Raw genomic sequence first — 16396 nt, forward strand, 5'->3', positions numbered from 1 at the left:
CATTTAAGAAATATTAAGAATAATATATATATATATATATATGTGTATATATCGTTTAATATGAATTAAATACCATACAAAAGATACATAAATATTTTATTTCAAAATTTGCTTTGAATTTGTTTTTTTGATAAAATCTTTGAACAAATATTGACAACTTAATATGTAAATTTTAAACTTTGCAGTGAATTTTATTAAAAAATTATAAATTACTAAAATCATGTAACTTCCCACAATAAAATTTGTGTTATCAGTGATTTAAATGTTTTGTTATAAAAAAAGCACAAATAATCAAAAAATAATATGAGTAGAAAACATTATATAATTAAAAATGATGTTAATATCATTTAAAAATAAAAAAGTGCTTATTTGAGTTAAAAAATTAATTAATATGTTCGCACCATTTTAATAATTATATATGTAATAGTTACTGAATTTTAATTATTCAATATATATTTATTATTTCCTAATATATAAAATAACATATAATACGTAAAAATAATTTATATATAATGTTCATTTTGCGCAAGACGCGGATCTTAACCTAGTATAATGTTATATATATATATATATATATATGATACTTATGTTTTATTTTCGTATGATATGTTTCTCAAAATCATTAGAGTTGAATGGTTTTTGCATGTTTTTTAACGTTTCAAAAATAAACAACAAAATGATATGTTTTTTGTTTCAAAAGGTTAAATTCACTATATCAGCAAAACAATCTTTTTCAAAGTGCAGAAGAGAAAATACATTGCCTAAACGTTCCTAACAATTGGATTAGATAGAAGACCGGTCCAAGTGTAATCTACTGAAAGTGAAACTATATTGAATGATACTTGTTAGAATAAAAATTTTGGAACTAGTTTAGGATATGCGCCTTGCGCGGGATAAAAATTATATATATATAAATTATTTTAGGTATTATATATTTTTACATATTATGAAATAATAAATATATATATTTAATAATTTAAAATTCAGTAACTGATACTTATATAATTATATTGGTGTGAACATATAAATAAATTTTATTAATCCAAACAATAGTTTTCTATTTGATAGATATATAATTAAATTTAATAATATTAATAAATATAGTATATTTTTAATATTAATGTTTATTAAATGATGTTTTCTACTCATATGATTTTTCTCATCATTTTTAAATTTTATTGCAAAAACTTTAAATTACTGATAATTTTTTTTTCAGTGTGGATTAATAGTTTTAGTAATTTATAATTTGAAAAAATTAAGTTGTCAATGTTTGTTCAAAGTTTTTATCAAAAGAAATTGTTCAAAGTAAATTTCTAAATTAAAATATTTATGGATTTTATATGATATATAGTTTAATTTAAAATGATATATATATATATATATATATATTTTTTTAATTTTAACAATTAATTAAATTATACTTTTTACTTATATGATTTTGTAATCATTTGTATATTGTCATAACAAAATTTTTAAACCATAGATCAAAAAATTTGAATGTGAGAATTTTAACTATTTTAGTAATTTATAGTCATTTGTAAAAATTCAAAATATAACATATACAGAAAACCTAAATTTTATTATATGGTTAATGTGGTTTTTAATTTTATTAATATAGTTTTAAATGATAGAAGATACTTTAACAAAATTTTATCAAATTTAATACTTTAATACTACTTTTTCTCAAATTTTTATTATTCAAAATCATTAATTGTCATATATACTTTAACACATTAGAAAATTTTGTAACTTTTATTTAAGGAAATAATAATGAACATTAATGACTTTATGGTTAGTTTAAAAACTTATTATACAATTAAATGGACCAACCTATTTCTCTAAAGATTCTAAGAATCATCCTAGTGATGACACGTGTTTACAAAAAAAAATTGTAATGTTTCTCAATTAATATATAGGGGATATATATTTTCTCGTTTGACTTAACAATATATTTAAAAATAATCCATACATGGGTATTTCTGATATTTGAATTTTATGTAAGAACTAGAATTCTGATGAAGTATAGATATAAGATTTGACTGGATATTGCCTCCTCGATTACAATCTAGAGTGACATGTAGGTCCAGGCATTTCAGGTATCAGTTCGGATACTACCTGACCTATTTTCGGTTCGTGTAGTTTCAGGTTTGGTTTTGTTCAGATAGTAAAACAAAGAACTGAAATATATCTAATTTTTTTTTGTTTTTATTTGGTTTTGGTTCTAGTTCATTCGGTTATATATCGAGTATTTTAGGTAAAATATTGAATACTTAAGATGATTCAAATAAAAATCTTGGATATTTCAGATTATTTTGGTTAAAAATATTTGGATACTTTATAATAATTTAGTCTTTTCAAATATTTTTGGGAATTTTTTATTGATTTTTAAATTAAAAAATATATATTTAATTATGTTATATATATAACTAATATTTTATATATTCAGGTACCCGTTACATTTTTGGTTCGGCTCAATTATTTAGGATTTAGAAATATAAAATGCATTTGTACATTTGAAGGTTTCGGTCTGGTTCCAGTTTCAAGTATTTTGGTTCGGTTCCGGTTCGGATCTTTGATTACGAAGGTTTATTTGCCCATTTACTAAATAGTAAGTTAATCGGTAGGATTAGATCTGGTTTAAATCTGAGTAGGTCTATGCTTGTAACTTTTCTTTTATTTAAAAAAGAGTAAATTTGTATATTATTATTCAATGTAAATCCTTTGTAAAAAATTAAATGCATTTATGTTTGTACACATATTCTGTTCACACATGGCAAAGCTACATTGTCGAGTTGAGAAACTGTTTAATCCCACAAAGCCTTGACAGCCACGACTCCGATCGGAGCCATATATGAGTAACACGAATGTAAGATGAAGCAAATGTCCAAAATATATTTTTTCTCAAAAGAATGTCTAAATTATATAACATAAAATGTCAAAGAAAGAGGCTCTTAGTGCTCAATTACAATCAGATCATGGCCTAAATTAACTAAACTTTTAATTTCAATCAATCTTGTTGGACCTATAAGTCAATAAGAAACATTAAAAAGTGTCATATTTTTTCTATGCGCATATTATACACTTTTATTATTAGGAACTATACATTTATGATGAATAAAAATAGGTATGTAGAGCCAAAACTATTGTGGTGTCAAGATTGAGGGAAAATCACAGACATCAAAGTATAGGTAGGTACAAAAGGGCTCCTCTTTTCTTATATAATGTGAGATCATGTTAACAAAAAACAAAACTTTGAAATGATTTGCTATGATTTGGTGACTCCTCTTTTCGTTTCTTGTTTTCCCAACTTCTTATTATATTAAAAATCTTTTATCATATGTATGATTAGCTTGTAAGTAGAAATTTGAATCAATGAAACCAGCGAATTCCTTTAAAACATTGAAGCATATCTTTCATATGGAATGTCACTAAGTAAAATAGTCACAACCATGATATCACAGTATGTACCAAAATATTGGACTTTACTGATAATTTTGTGATATGGATCCACAGTTCATAACTTCTTACAGGTTTCATAATTGCATACCTCACCTACAACTTCTTCACATAACTATTTGTTTGTCTCTGTCAAAAGCAACTTTGAATAGTGTTTCAAATTAAATGTATTTGGACCAAAACTATAACAATAGAAAAAGACTAAGATAAACAAAGATCATCGACATCTATTTCCATCATTACTTGGATCTTGCTCTTTTTCACAAACTTTCTTTTTCTCTTTTCCGTTTTCTTTATGATTATTTTTTTTATTTGATACAATGCGGGTTATCTTCTCTCTCATTAACACTACTCCAATTATGAAGGTCCCATGTTTTATAATGCAAGTGTTGTTTCATAACTGATAAATTCAATTCAAAATGTACAAATGGATCATGACCTAACTAAATATAGATTTTAGTGGGTCCGATTTAATATTTAAATACTAATTCTGTCTCTTCCTTTTGTAAATTTTCCAGGGTCGGCTGAGTTACATTATTGATCTATAGGTGCATGTAAAAAAACTTTATAAAGTAAAAATCCACTCTTCAATACGTTAGACCGTCATTTATCTCCTTGAAACTGATCCAACTTATCTATTTTCATGCTACACAGCTACACTCTTCGAGACTACAGTAATAGAAAATGACGCAGTTGATGACGCATTACCCCTGTTTTAGATCTTCTTTTTTTTTTGTCACTGTACCCCTGTTTTAGATCATTTGTAAAAATAACTGAAAACCTAAATTTAAATAGAGAAAAAGACTAGGATAGCATCAAACCAAGTTTTTGTTCCCAAAGTAGCACTCAAGGCTCAAAGTCACAAAAATAGGTTTCATTAAAGAGGTAAATATACACTTATATCCCTTGGGTTAATTAATCCAAACCTTAGGGTTTAGAGTTAAAGGGGTGGAATTTTGAAATTAGGGTTTAAAATTTTATAAAAAATAAATACTAAAATAAAAAATAAAAAAATATTTTTAAACTATAAAAAGAAAATTTGAAAAAAAAATAAAAAGAAAATTCAAAAAAATTTTTTTTTTAAAAATTATAAAATTTCGAATCTGAAAACATATAATCTGAAACTATAATTTTTTTTTTTTTTTTTTTATTTATTTTTGTTTGTTTATTTAATTTAAACCAAGGATATTAGGGACATTTTACCCTTTAATGAATGTCATTTTTGTGACTTTCTCCTTCTAGTGCTCTTTTTGAGACATAAACTTCAAAAGGTGCTATTATTGACAATTGCCCATTTAAATATTATTAAAATAATTTTAAATTACTTAACCACCGTATAAAATTTCAAAAAATAAAATTTCACCTCTGTAATTTTGATGAAGAAAAATATTCTATATTTCTTTTAGAAAAGTTAATTATAGGAAGAAAAAAACTATATCTGAATTCTGAAAATCATTTATTTCTAAAAAAGACCTTCTAAATATATCACCAAACAAAATACAAATCTCGCATGCATCTAAAGCTGCTTTGTCTCCCTTCATGTAACTCTTTATGCATCATTTGAAACCTACCCATCGAGACTCCAGTCTTGTCCCAAGCTGAAACAAAACCAAAATCGATGGAAAAAAAAAATCAAAATCGATGGAGCCATGTCTCCAGTAGCTTGGTTCAACCAGATGATCATCACACTTTATTTTACAGAAAATCATGATTCGAGTTTTCCGTCCAAACAAAAATCTATGGAGCCATGTATAAAGTAATTTTGATAATTTCGTCCAACTAGTATTAGATTAATATATTCAACAACAGGCAACAAAAACCCCAAACAAAGACTAAAGAGTCCATGGCTAAGGATAAAAATTGCCAGTACACATGATTTGACCATGGATAATACAAAATTTAAACCACAAAGAGATACCAACTTTTTTTACATAAAAGAAATATATTTTCATAAAAAGTATTCATCAGATTCCACTTTGAAATCATATGATAATATATTGTAGTAGACCTAACAATGACCCTCCCAAAAAGAAGTACAAACGAGGACAAAGAACCGTACCTTCAAACTTTTCTCCACAACACTTTGGTTTCACCTAACAATCTGACTCTAGTCTTCAGCCACTAGATTGTGTCTACACTTGAACAACTTTACCTGAAACTCAGACCCTACCAAGCAAATCTTGTACCCGTGCCATCCAAAAATCTATCGGTATACCATCCTTTAGCCTGCACTTGAGACAAAAACGGACCGAAGACATCATTCATCTTGTCATACGCGTCTTGCAGTATTACATCATCAGGGTCATTGTATATCTTTGTCATCGACTTGGCATAAGCTGCAACTAGCCATCCTCGCAATGCATCTTCACCAGTTGCATCGTGCTCCAATACCATATCGGTCCATGATTTGCCTTGACTCAGTAGAAACTTCTCTTCTGCAAACACTTCTTTTAGTTTCTGCACTTGGGAAGGCTTCACAGCTTTATGCAGAGCCCTTCCTACTCTCACGTTTCCTGCATCTTGGATTGGTTTCTCGGGGAACAGTAGGTTTTCTTGGAGTCTTAGATCAGGAGGTCTTGGGACTTTACCAGTCTAGAGTCCAAAACAAAATGATGTCATAAAAGATATTCACAAGATGGTGTTAAGAGGACCAAACTAAGAATGATTATAAATATACCTTCAGAAAATTAGCCACGATCAAAGCGGTTCTCTGGGGATTCAGTGTGTTGATTGGTACTACTCGCATCTGCTCTACCACACAATACACATGCACAGCCGAGAGAAGTGATCCAACCACCAACTGCAGATATCAGTGTACTCTACGATAAGCGAGTTGCAAACCAAACAAAAAGAGACTAGCAGATGAGCAGAAGGTAATTACTTTTCCCTCCATTGATGAGCATACTGTGGAAGCAAGTTGAATCCCGGCACCAATCCCAGCAACATTAAAAAGAGTAGAGATAGCTTCTCCTTTAGCAAAAATGTCACTGAGGTTTCCTTCTTTGGCGAAAGATGAATATATCGGTAATCTTGTTGCCCTTGCTGCAACCACAGCCATTCCCTATTTGAATAAGACAATACCAGAAGAATGTGAAACACAGAGATATCTACAACCAGCCAGTGAAGCTGATTGATTTACAATAAGATGGTCTCTAGAAAGCTTATATCACTGTTGAGGAACGTAGACACTGGACACTAGACACTGCTGATCTAAGAACAGTTTCACTTCAATCCTCTTTGGATCAAAAAGATTCAGTGCATTTTGCATAAGAGCTGATAGATTCTCACTTATAATTAAAAAAATTGAGATGATGTCTATACCTTAGCGAAGTTCCCAAGACCAGCCAGTTCAAGAAACAGATGTGGGCATAAAGGAGAAACGAGTTCCAGACCAGTACCAAAATCGTAGAGCACATCAGCTGTGAAAAAAAGTTAATTACGTTTTATGGTTGACAGTGAAGACATTAGCAGAAAGATGTAGCTGAAGAATGATGCATACCCAGGATCCTCCACTGTTTAGGCTCAGAGTCCATTCTTGCACCCAAATTGCTACAAATCAGCTTTCCCATATGTTGCATCCCATCCTTAAGAATCTATTAAACCAAGGTAGTCAACACAAATTTCCGTCACCTGTAGGCTCAGAACAAGTACACGAACTAAAGTGGCAACATACCCAGCTGACGACGGTTGCTTGAGCCGGTGTAGGCCGCAAGCCTGCAGCAAATAGCAGCGACTGCAGAGAAGTAAAGCCAAATAATCATACATCCATGGTAAAACTCCATTGCAACAGTTCACTTTATGCCAAAGGACTCCAAAGTTTAGTGGTTAATAACATGTGTATTGATCATTTATTCCTCAGTCTGTAATTGTTTTAGACCCCATGAGTCTCAACAAGGCCGGTCAAGCAGAAGAAACGAAGTGGAACTTAGAACAAGAAAGCAAGAGTGAAGAAGGAAGAAGACCTGAGTGGATAAGACTGATAACGCAGCACTAGAGAAATGCTGAAGTGCTCGAAACTGTGTGTACCTAAGATATCCTTCGTTCACACTATGCACAACAAAAGAAAAAGAAAAGCTTTTCAATGTGTTATAAAGCACTTAAGCTACACAAAACAAAGCCTTTATCTTTCTCTTGCTTAACACTGAGTCACCTGTAAGGATATCCAGAAGGAAAGAACTTGTTAAGGAAAGACTCAACCATCTTCTGAGGAACTGGCCTTGCGTCATCCACAAGTTTCATCTAAACAGAAAAAAAAACAACATACATAATTCAAATTCGGAGTGAAGATTGGTGAAGCTAAGGGGAGAGAGAGAGAGGTTTACAGAGAGGTGCCCATCGGATTCGAAGTGGAAGCGGCGAGAGACGGAATCTGAGGTTTCGTACCAGTAAAGAGGTAAGCTTTCGGGGCTCTTCACCGTCACCGGCGGCTCTTCCTTCTTTATCATTTTCACCTTCTCCTGTTTTCGATTTCACCAAATTCGTTCAGTTGTAAAACAAAATGGAGAAATTTGAAATCTGACCAGGAACTGCATGGTTGAGAATCGATGGGGCAGTGGAGTCGCCGGAGCTCGAGTGAACCGCCGTTAGAGCTTGTAAACACACGATAGAAAGAGATGGGATAGCAATAACCAACAAAACGTCGTCGTTTGCCAAGCTCCCTTCTGTTTCTCAGCCCAAGTTTTTTTTGTTGCTATATAATATGGGCCGAGAAGGCTAAGCCCACGAATCATCGTGGAGTGATTGAAATGACGTAACTATCCTTGACCGCAAAAGAATGCAAGGAAGAAAAAAGAGATTTTTCAGTGGGGTCCACTGCCGTTGGTCCCCCAAAAGCGAGATTGCATGACCCAACTGATCTCTGATACTAATATACAGATTTATTAATATTAATTGTTTCATATATTAATTAATACACCCTAACCTCATCAAACAGAATTAAAAGCAAACGTAAAAGCTTCCTTCTTTTCCTTGAATTTGAAGTTCAAAATGTTGAAATGATCTTCCAAGGTGTAAAGCAGAAAATTATGAATAAATAGTTTGTGCTATTAAGGGTTTCCAAGGAAGACCAAGAAGTAGAAGATCTCAACAACGCATAACTCTGGTAATTAGAGCTTTTCCTTCTCTATACATGTGTGCTAAGTTTAAGATTGAGTCAAAACAAAAGAAAATATGAGAGAAAAGAAGATATATAGGTCAGCATAAAACAAAACCTAAAAGGAATTAGTTTGATATTAGGTTTGGAGGTTATGTAAATTATCTCTCTCTTTTATAGTTTGTGTTTAATGATCACTGATAAATCCATTGGCCGTGTATTAATGGTTACGGTAGTGAATAACATTTTTAGAGGTTTTTTTTTTCTTTTGCTTGTTTCAGAAAAAAAAAAAATCTGTAGAGAATGTATGAGGATAGTTCTTGTTTTGATCCTAATCCAACGCTGGAAGCAACCGTCGACAACAACGGCGGCTACTATGACTCAACCACGGCCACAGAAATAGATTTTACGGTAAGGCAACAGTTCCAACCACTAGTCATGATCGCCGGGAGCACAACAAACACCTTCAGTGACGACCTAAAACTCCCAACGATGGATGAGTTCTCTGTTTTTCCATCGGTTGTCTCTTCAGAAACTCAAAACCAAATCAGCAACGATAACAACCATCTGATCCAACAGATGATTCACGACTCAAACTGGGCTGCTTCTGTTGACAACTATGGATTCTTCATGAACCCTTCAGATCAAAACACAACAATAACTCCAACTCCTGATCTTCTCAGCCTCTTGCATTTGCCTAAAAGTTCAGTTCCATTACCAAGCTCAAACCTATCGGACATAATGTCCGGTTCTTGCATCTCATACGACCCGCTCTTCCACTTAAACCTTCCTCCACAGCCTCCGGTGATCCTTACTGCTGATGACTACTCAGGGTTCTTTCTTGGAACCGATACCAATATTACTAATACTCAAAGAGATCAGCAAAATCTTGGTGATGAGAACAACAATGATCAGTTCGATAGCGGTATCATCGAGTTTAGCAAAAACATTAGGCGTAAAAGAAGAGGAAAGCAAAAGAACAAGCCTTTCACGACAGAGCGTGAAAGAAGATGTCACTTGAATGAGCGCTACGAGGCCTTGAAACTGCTCATTCCTAACCCTAGCAAGGTTAGTTATATTGCTTGTTTTATGTAAATTAATATATTTAATTCGTCTTTGCTGAATTCATATAATATTTACATGTTATCAGGGAGATAGAGCATCCATTCTTCAAGATGGAATTGATTACATTAACGAGTTGCAGAGAAGAGTGAGTGAGCTTAAGTATTTGGTTGAGAGGAAAAGATGTGGTGGGAGACATAAGGACAACAATGAAGTAGACAACAGCAACAACAATAACTTGGATGATCTTAATATTGTCAATGATGAAGATGATGATGATGAAAACATGGACAAGAAGACTGAGAGTGATGTAATAGACCAGTGTTCAAGCAACAACTCGCTGAGGTGTTCATGGCTGCAAAGGAAATCAAAAGTGACAGAAGTTGATGTTAGGATTGTTGATGATGAAGTAACAATCAAAGTTATTCAGAAAAGGAAGATTAATTGTTTGTTGGTTGTCACCAAAGTTCTTGATCATCTACATCTCGATCTTCACCATGTCTCTGGAGGACAGATTGGTGAGCATTATAGTTTCTTGCTTAACACTAAGGTAAGTGATCAATGAATCTAGTACAAATCTTGATTTGAATTATAATAACTTGGCAATGAGTTTTGGTAACGATAATTGAATAAAATGCAGATAAATGAAGGATCAACAATATATGCAAGCGCAATAGCAAACAAAGTTATTGAAGTTGTGGATCAACACTACATGGCTGCTCTTCCTATCAACAACTACTAATTATTAGGCTAACTTTATATATTTCTAACTTTTGTATTCTATGTTTACTCATTTCAGGACTAAATAAAATCTTTTTTGGAGCTAGATTTATGTTATTTAATTAGTTTGGATATTTTATGCTAAAACAAAGACACATGCAAGCGCCATATTCTCCTAATCTCCTAAGCCATTCTTATAATCTTATTAATGGAAAATAAACTTTTAACAACAAAAATAAATTATCTAGAAAAAGAAATATTGATGGTGGAACATATATAATCACTTAATCTTCATAGTTTATAGGTAATCCAATAGCCTCGATATTGTAACACTTTGATCAGGTTTTGGCAGATGTTACGTTGATGGAGGACATCTTGGTGAGCATTACGTTTCTTACTCAAAACCAAGGTCAGTGATCAATCACTACATGTTTATATTCCATTCTGAATTATGGATTTAAATATATATATATGTATATATATATATATTGGATTATAATGATTGAATAAAATGCAGATATATGAAGGATCAGCAATATATGCAAATTGCACACAAAGTGATTGAAATTGTGGATGAACGCTGCGTGGCTTCTCTTTTCGGCAATAATTAGGCTTCACTTGTCGATTTTTGGCATTTTTTCTAATCCATGTTTACTTAATTGCAAGACTAATTAAATAAAACTTGGTTTGGAGTCAAATTCAGGTTATGATCCGGCTAAAATTTTATTTGGGGGCTACAAAATGTCAGATCCATCATATCTTCCTTTAAGATTCCAACGTCCATATTATGTAGGAGATTCAGATAATGATGTGGTAACTTTTCAACGTCGATCACATGCAAATGATATCTTTGGATATTGTATAATACGACATTCTCCATGTAAATCATTTTGATTACTGGAAAAATGAATGACCTAAACTTAATTATTGATGATGAAATATAATCATGCATGTTCCATCTAGTTTATATATAACCAAATTTAGCGTTAGATAATCCAAAAATCTAAAAAATTTCTCATCCTCGTCAGGTGACGGGTTACATTTCTTAAGCCAGGTTTTGGGACGACCAGTTCTGGTTCAGATCATATTTTATATTTTCAGAAAAGTGAGGTCCAGTCCTGTTATATTCTTACAAAAACATCTCTAATAGTTAATTGTTAAAAACTCAAAATTGAGATGTTTGAATGCTTTAGTTAAGTTCTTAATCCAATCTCTTTCTGAAACATTTGGTTATGGATGGATCAAACATGCACATTATTTTACGACCCGCATAACCTTTTACCATTTCAATTTTAAATAAAAGTGTTTTAGCTTTAAAAATAGATAACGGCATTAATTTTAAAGTTGGTACTTTTAACAGTTAACTTCAAATTAATTTAGTGAATTAATAAAAGGTTATCTTCATTTGGACACAAACGTATGTAAGATTTTGGATTTTTGAAGATTATAAATATATGTCTAAATTTTATAAATCATAATTCACTTATAATATTAAAAAACTAAAGTTTTTTGTAGAAATTGAGTTTAATTCAACAAAAATTAATCAAAGTTTGTATAAGATGGATATGACAGACAGAGATAGCATGGTATGAGAGAGGTAGGTGACCAAGAATTTCCTAGCTCTTGTAATATTACGATAATACCCCTAAATATAAGTATATTATTATCTCATTGTGGGACCCACATCTACATATCTTCAAACAACCTCACTTTCTTTGCTATAAACATATATCGCATGACCTAACTGCAAGAAGATATTTATTCTACTTTGGTTGATCCAAAACTAGCTTTGTAGGGTTAATGTTTACTCAGTAAATCTGATGTTCTTCCAAAATACTAGTTAAGAACAGTAGACTAATTTTTCCAAAGCGTATATTCATTGTCATATAATGCGTAGTTTAAGTTTCATAATCCTTTTTATATTGAAAATGTTTGGCATTTGCTGTAAGAACAAGTTTATAATTTTTAGCGGTTAGTTGGTGTGAGACTTCTGCCACAGGGGTAGCTAGGTAGCACATGGGGCCCACAATCCTCAATGAGGAGCATATCGCTTTGTAACGACCGAAACACCCTTAAGTGTTGCAAAGACCTGAGAGACTTGGAAAGGGACACATCTTCTGGTCTTTTTTGTAACAGACCTTCATGTTTGGCCACAATGAGAAAGAGAAATCACATGCTCCAACTACAACAACCTCAACAATATTTCACGTAATTATTTATTTTTAAATGCCAACTTTTATCAGCGTTAAAAATAAAATAAAATTTCAAACTTGTTACAATTACTGAAGTGTTTGCACACAAATATTATTCCAGATTGAAAAAAAAACAGACATTATTTTCTTTTTCAAATCCAATAATTAAAAAATTCATATTTTTTTGTGTACCCTTGTCTTTATAGTTTGTCTCATCTGCAAATGTCCGTATATTTGAAACACAGTGTGAGACTTGTTTCTGAAATTTCCTTCTTCTCCTGAAGTTGCGAAGACATCCAGAAGAACTAATCCTTGCAAGGTTCAACCTTTGAACTCACGTTACTCTGTATATCTTTTCTCTTCCTCTGTTTGTTGTCAAACTCAAACGCTAAAACCCATTTATTTAACTTGTGGACAACGGAGGAGCAATCGTTTCTCCTTAAGAGAATCTAAAATGGGTTTTGTTTTTAAGATTGAAAAAGAGCGAACTTGTTTGAAATTAGGTTCCAAGTTCCAATCTTTTTTAAAAAATGGTTGAATCATGTTACTGTTGATTTTGCAGGTGTTCGAGAATCATATTGACTCCTTCAAACCATCTTCATGGAAGGTCACTGTTTTTTTTTTCAGTCAGCTCTCTTTCTTTTGTTGTGTTCTTGGAAAGTCTAAATTGTGTTTTTTTTTTCTTTCTCTGTTACAAACGCAGAAGAAAGAGGAAGCATTTACGAGGAGATGCCTTGTTTCGACCCCAACACTCCGGCATCAGTTACGGCGGAGAGCAGCTTCTCTCAAGTCCAACCACCACCACAGCCGCCGCAAATTTTGGTAGCCGGAAGCACAAGCAACAGCAACTGCAGTCTTGATGTGGAAGAGTTCCATCTCAGCCCACAAGACTCTTCCACACCATTTCAGTTTCACATCAACCCTCTTCCTCCTCCTCCTTGTGAGAACCAATACAATCTGATTCACCAGATGTCTCATAATCAACAACAACACTCTAACTGGGACAATGGTTATCAAGATTTCAACAACATGTGTCCTAACTCCACAACAACTCCTGACTTGCTTAGTCTCTTACACTTGCCTAGATGCTCACTCCCTCTTCCTAACTCATCGATCTCCTTCTCAGACATCATGTCTTCTTCCTCTGCTGCTGCTGTCATGTACGACCCTCTCTTCCATCTCAACTTCCCTCTACAGCCTCGAGACAACAACCCGCTACCAAACGGTTCTTGTCTACTAGGAGTTGAAGAACAGATTCAGATGGATGCTAATGGAGGAGGGATCAACATGATGTATCACGAACCAGGAAACAACAACAACAATGGTGGGTTTGAGAGTGGAGCTTTCGATTTTAGCAATGGTGGTAATAACCGTAGGGGAAGAGGATCAGGAAAGTCGAGAACTTTCCCTACAGAACGTGAGAGAAGAGTTCACTTCAATGATCGCTTCTTCGACCTCAAGAACCTCATTCCAAATCCCACAAAGGTTTAGCTTTACTTTACTTTCCATCATGACTATTGGCAATTAGGATATCGGTTTGATTTGTTTTGGTTTCGGGTTTTCGGGTTTTCGGTCTAGAGATATAGGATCCGTTCGGATAATTAGGAATTTCGGTTTAGTTATTCGGTTTGTTTCGGATAATATAGTTGGGAACCGGCTAATATCCGAGATAATTTTGGGTCTAATTTGGTTATGGTTCGGTTTTGAACTTTCGGTTCATTAGAATTAAAAAGTCAGAAATTCAAAATTTTATATAAAATTAAGAAAATTTTGATTAAAATATTTGGGTACTTTGTTTCTTTTCGGGTAATTTGGTTTATAAATAATATTTTAAAAATATTTGATTATTTTAAAACTTCGGATAATTTGGTTTATAAATAATATTTAAAAAATATTTGATTATTTTAAAACTAAATATAGTTAATATTTATAAGTATATAAACGATATTATAGAAATTCCGATATCCATTCTGTTTTTGGTTCCTGTCTATTTTTTGATTCTAGAGGATATAGAATCTGTTTTTTGGTAATTGATAGGATTTAAACCATAACCAAAACCTTGTTTTTCTGTTCGTTTTGGTTTGGTTCTAGATAAATGTGCCCATGACTATATATGATACTATGAGAGACATTGTTGTTTATGTCACAGAGTGATAGAGCATCAATCGTTGGAGAGGCAATAGATTACATCAAAGAGCTGTTAAGGACAATAGAGGAGTTTAAGATGCTTGTGGAGAAGAAAAAGTTTGGGAAGTTTAGGAGCAAGAAGAAAGCTAAAACTGGTGGAGAAGAAGACTTAGAAGTAGAACAAGAAGAAGACAATGTGAGTTACAGACCACAGAGCGAAGTAGACCAATCTTGTTTCAACAAGAAGAACAACAACAAGTCACTGAGATGTTCTTGGCTGAAGAGGAAGTCGAAAGTCACTGAGGTTGATGTACGCATCATAGATGATGAAGTGACCATCAAGGTTGTTCAGAAGAAGAAGATTAACTGTTTGTTGTTCACAACTAAAGTTCTTGATCAGCTTAAGCTAGATCTTCACCATGTTGCAGGAGGACAGATTGGTGAGCATTACAGCTTCTTGTTCAACACTAAGGTAGTGAAAAATCTCAATGCTTTCATAATGTTTCAACACTAAAACAGATTAGATTAATTTTTTGATTTGGAGCAGATTTGTGAAGGATCTTGTGTGTATGCGAGTGGAATTGCAGACACAGTGATGGAAGTTGTGGAGAAACAGTACATGGAAGCGGTTCCTACCAACGGCTACTGAGAGACAGACAGTGGTGTCTGATTGCTTTTTAATCACTGTGTTTACTTACATCCTAATGACTGATTAGGTTTTAATCACTGGTAGTTTTCCAGTTATTTTAGCTTTTTATCTTGATTTTGTCTAACTCTAATATCTTTCTAGCTTTATGGATTTCGTTTTTTCACCATTTAATCTGTCTTGAGTTTATTTGGTATAATATTGAAACTCTTAAGCCTGGAAAATTGCACAACTAAAACTCAAATGAAACTGAATTATGTTCAAACATGAGGCTTCTAACTTTTCAAAACCGCAGTTTAAACCAACATCTTTAGTAAACTTGAGAAATAAACATTGTGATCGTTTGTTGATTAGTTAGCTTATTAACATAATCTTCAAAACTTGAGAAAAAAGTTGGATGATGTATCTCAAATTTGGTAATAAGTTTCTTTAGGAGTAAAGTTGTGTATTGGGCTTTTGTATCTTGTAAGTTGCAACTCATAAACTCAGACTGGACCGGTGAACCAAGATGTTTGGATTGCAGTTCAACTTCATCGGACCGAGTCAAACCGGATTCACTTATTTGAAATTTTTGAGGTATAATTATATACCTACTATCAGTTGGTCTTTCTTTAATATTTTGGATATGCTTTTGTTCCTAAAGCTCTCTTGTCAATTTCTTGTTGTCTATTACTCTTTTGGACTATTCTCTATTTCGAACAGGCTCACATAAAATATACATATATATAATATTATATAACTGTATCATTTAAATATGGTTTGCTAATAAAACTATTTTAATAACTTTCCGACAAAAAAAAACTATTGATAAACATATCACCTGACATAAATGCTTTTAGCAGCGAATTCTCATTTTGGGTAAATCATTAAGCTAAAAAGCAAAAATGATCTAATATCAAATACTTCAGTAAAACCATACTTAGTATAGATCCAAATTTTCATTTATATTCAAACTATTTAGTTATTCGAAGTGTTACTTAAAAAGGGTATAATCTTTAGACAGAAGCAAACAATCCCACCATTTTGTGTTATCCCTATCTCTTAGTTTTGATTTTAGAAAAAAAGTTATTTAATAAAAAGTCTGTAATATTTATCAAGTAC

At 32.3% G+C, this 16396-nt stretch overlaps 3 protein-coding genes across 4 annotated transcripts; 2 read left to right on the forward strand and 1 right to left on the reverse strand.

Moving 5' to 3' along the window:
• Positions 1-5368: 5368 nt before the first annotated feature.
• On the reverse strand, positions 5369-8089 carry LOC106447037 (protein root UVB sensitive 2, chloroplastic). Its single transcript, XM_013888882.3, has 10 exons — positions 7977-8089; positions 7779-7913; positions 7607-7695; positions 7419-7503; positions 7130-7189; positions 6956-7049; positions 6778-6875; positions 6338-6517; positions 6134-6256; positions 5369-6048 (listed from the first exon to the last, which is right to left on the reverse strand). Exons 1-10 carry the CDS (start codon positions 7986-7988, stop codon positions 5623-5625), a joined length of 1302 nt encoding a protein of 433 aa, XP_013744336.2. The 5' UTR covers positions 7989-8089; the 3' UTR covers positions 5369-5622.
• A 266-nt stretch (positions 8090-8355) lies between these two features.
• LOC106450081 (transcription factor bHLH91) lies at positions 8356-10438 on the forward strand. Its single transcript, XM_048778357.1, has 4 exons — positions 8356-8557; positions 8832-9616; positions 9699-10160; positions 10251-10438. Exons 2-4 carry the CDS (start codon positions 8852-8854, stop codon positions 10350-10352), a joined length of 1329 nt encoding a protein of 442 aa, XP_048634314.1. The 5' UTR covers positions 8356-8557; positions 8832-8851; the 3' UTR covers positions 10353-10438.
• Positions 10439-13078: 2640 nt separating this feature from the next.
• LOC106450080 (transcription factor bHLH10-like) lies at positions 13079-15464 on the forward strand. Of its 2 annotated transcripts, none has more exons than XM_013891738.3 (4): positions 13079-13129; positions 13226-14007; positions 14672-15121; positions 15197-15464. In XM_013891738.3, exons 1-4 carry the CDS (start codon positions 13123-13125, stop codon positions 15296-15298), a joined length of 1341 nt encoding a protein of 446 aa, XP_013747192.2. In that variant the 5' UTR covers positions 13079-13122; the 3' UTR covers positions 15299-15464. The 2 variants fall into 2 exon arrangements, with proteins under 2 accessions (XP_013747192.2, XP_048634315.1); XM_048778358.1 differs by having other exon boundaries at positions 14672-15089; positions 15197-15314.
• The last annotated feature ends 932 nt before the right edge of the window (positions 15465-16396 follow it).

The sequence above is a fragment of the Brassica napus genome, chromosome A4, assembly GCF_020379485.1.
Source record: "Brassica napus cultivar Da-Ae chromosome A4, Da-Ae, whole genome shotgun sequence".
Classification (NCBI taxonomy): Eukaryota; Viridiplantae; Streptophyta; class Magnoliopsida; order Brassicales; family Brassicaceae; genus Brassica; species Brassica napus.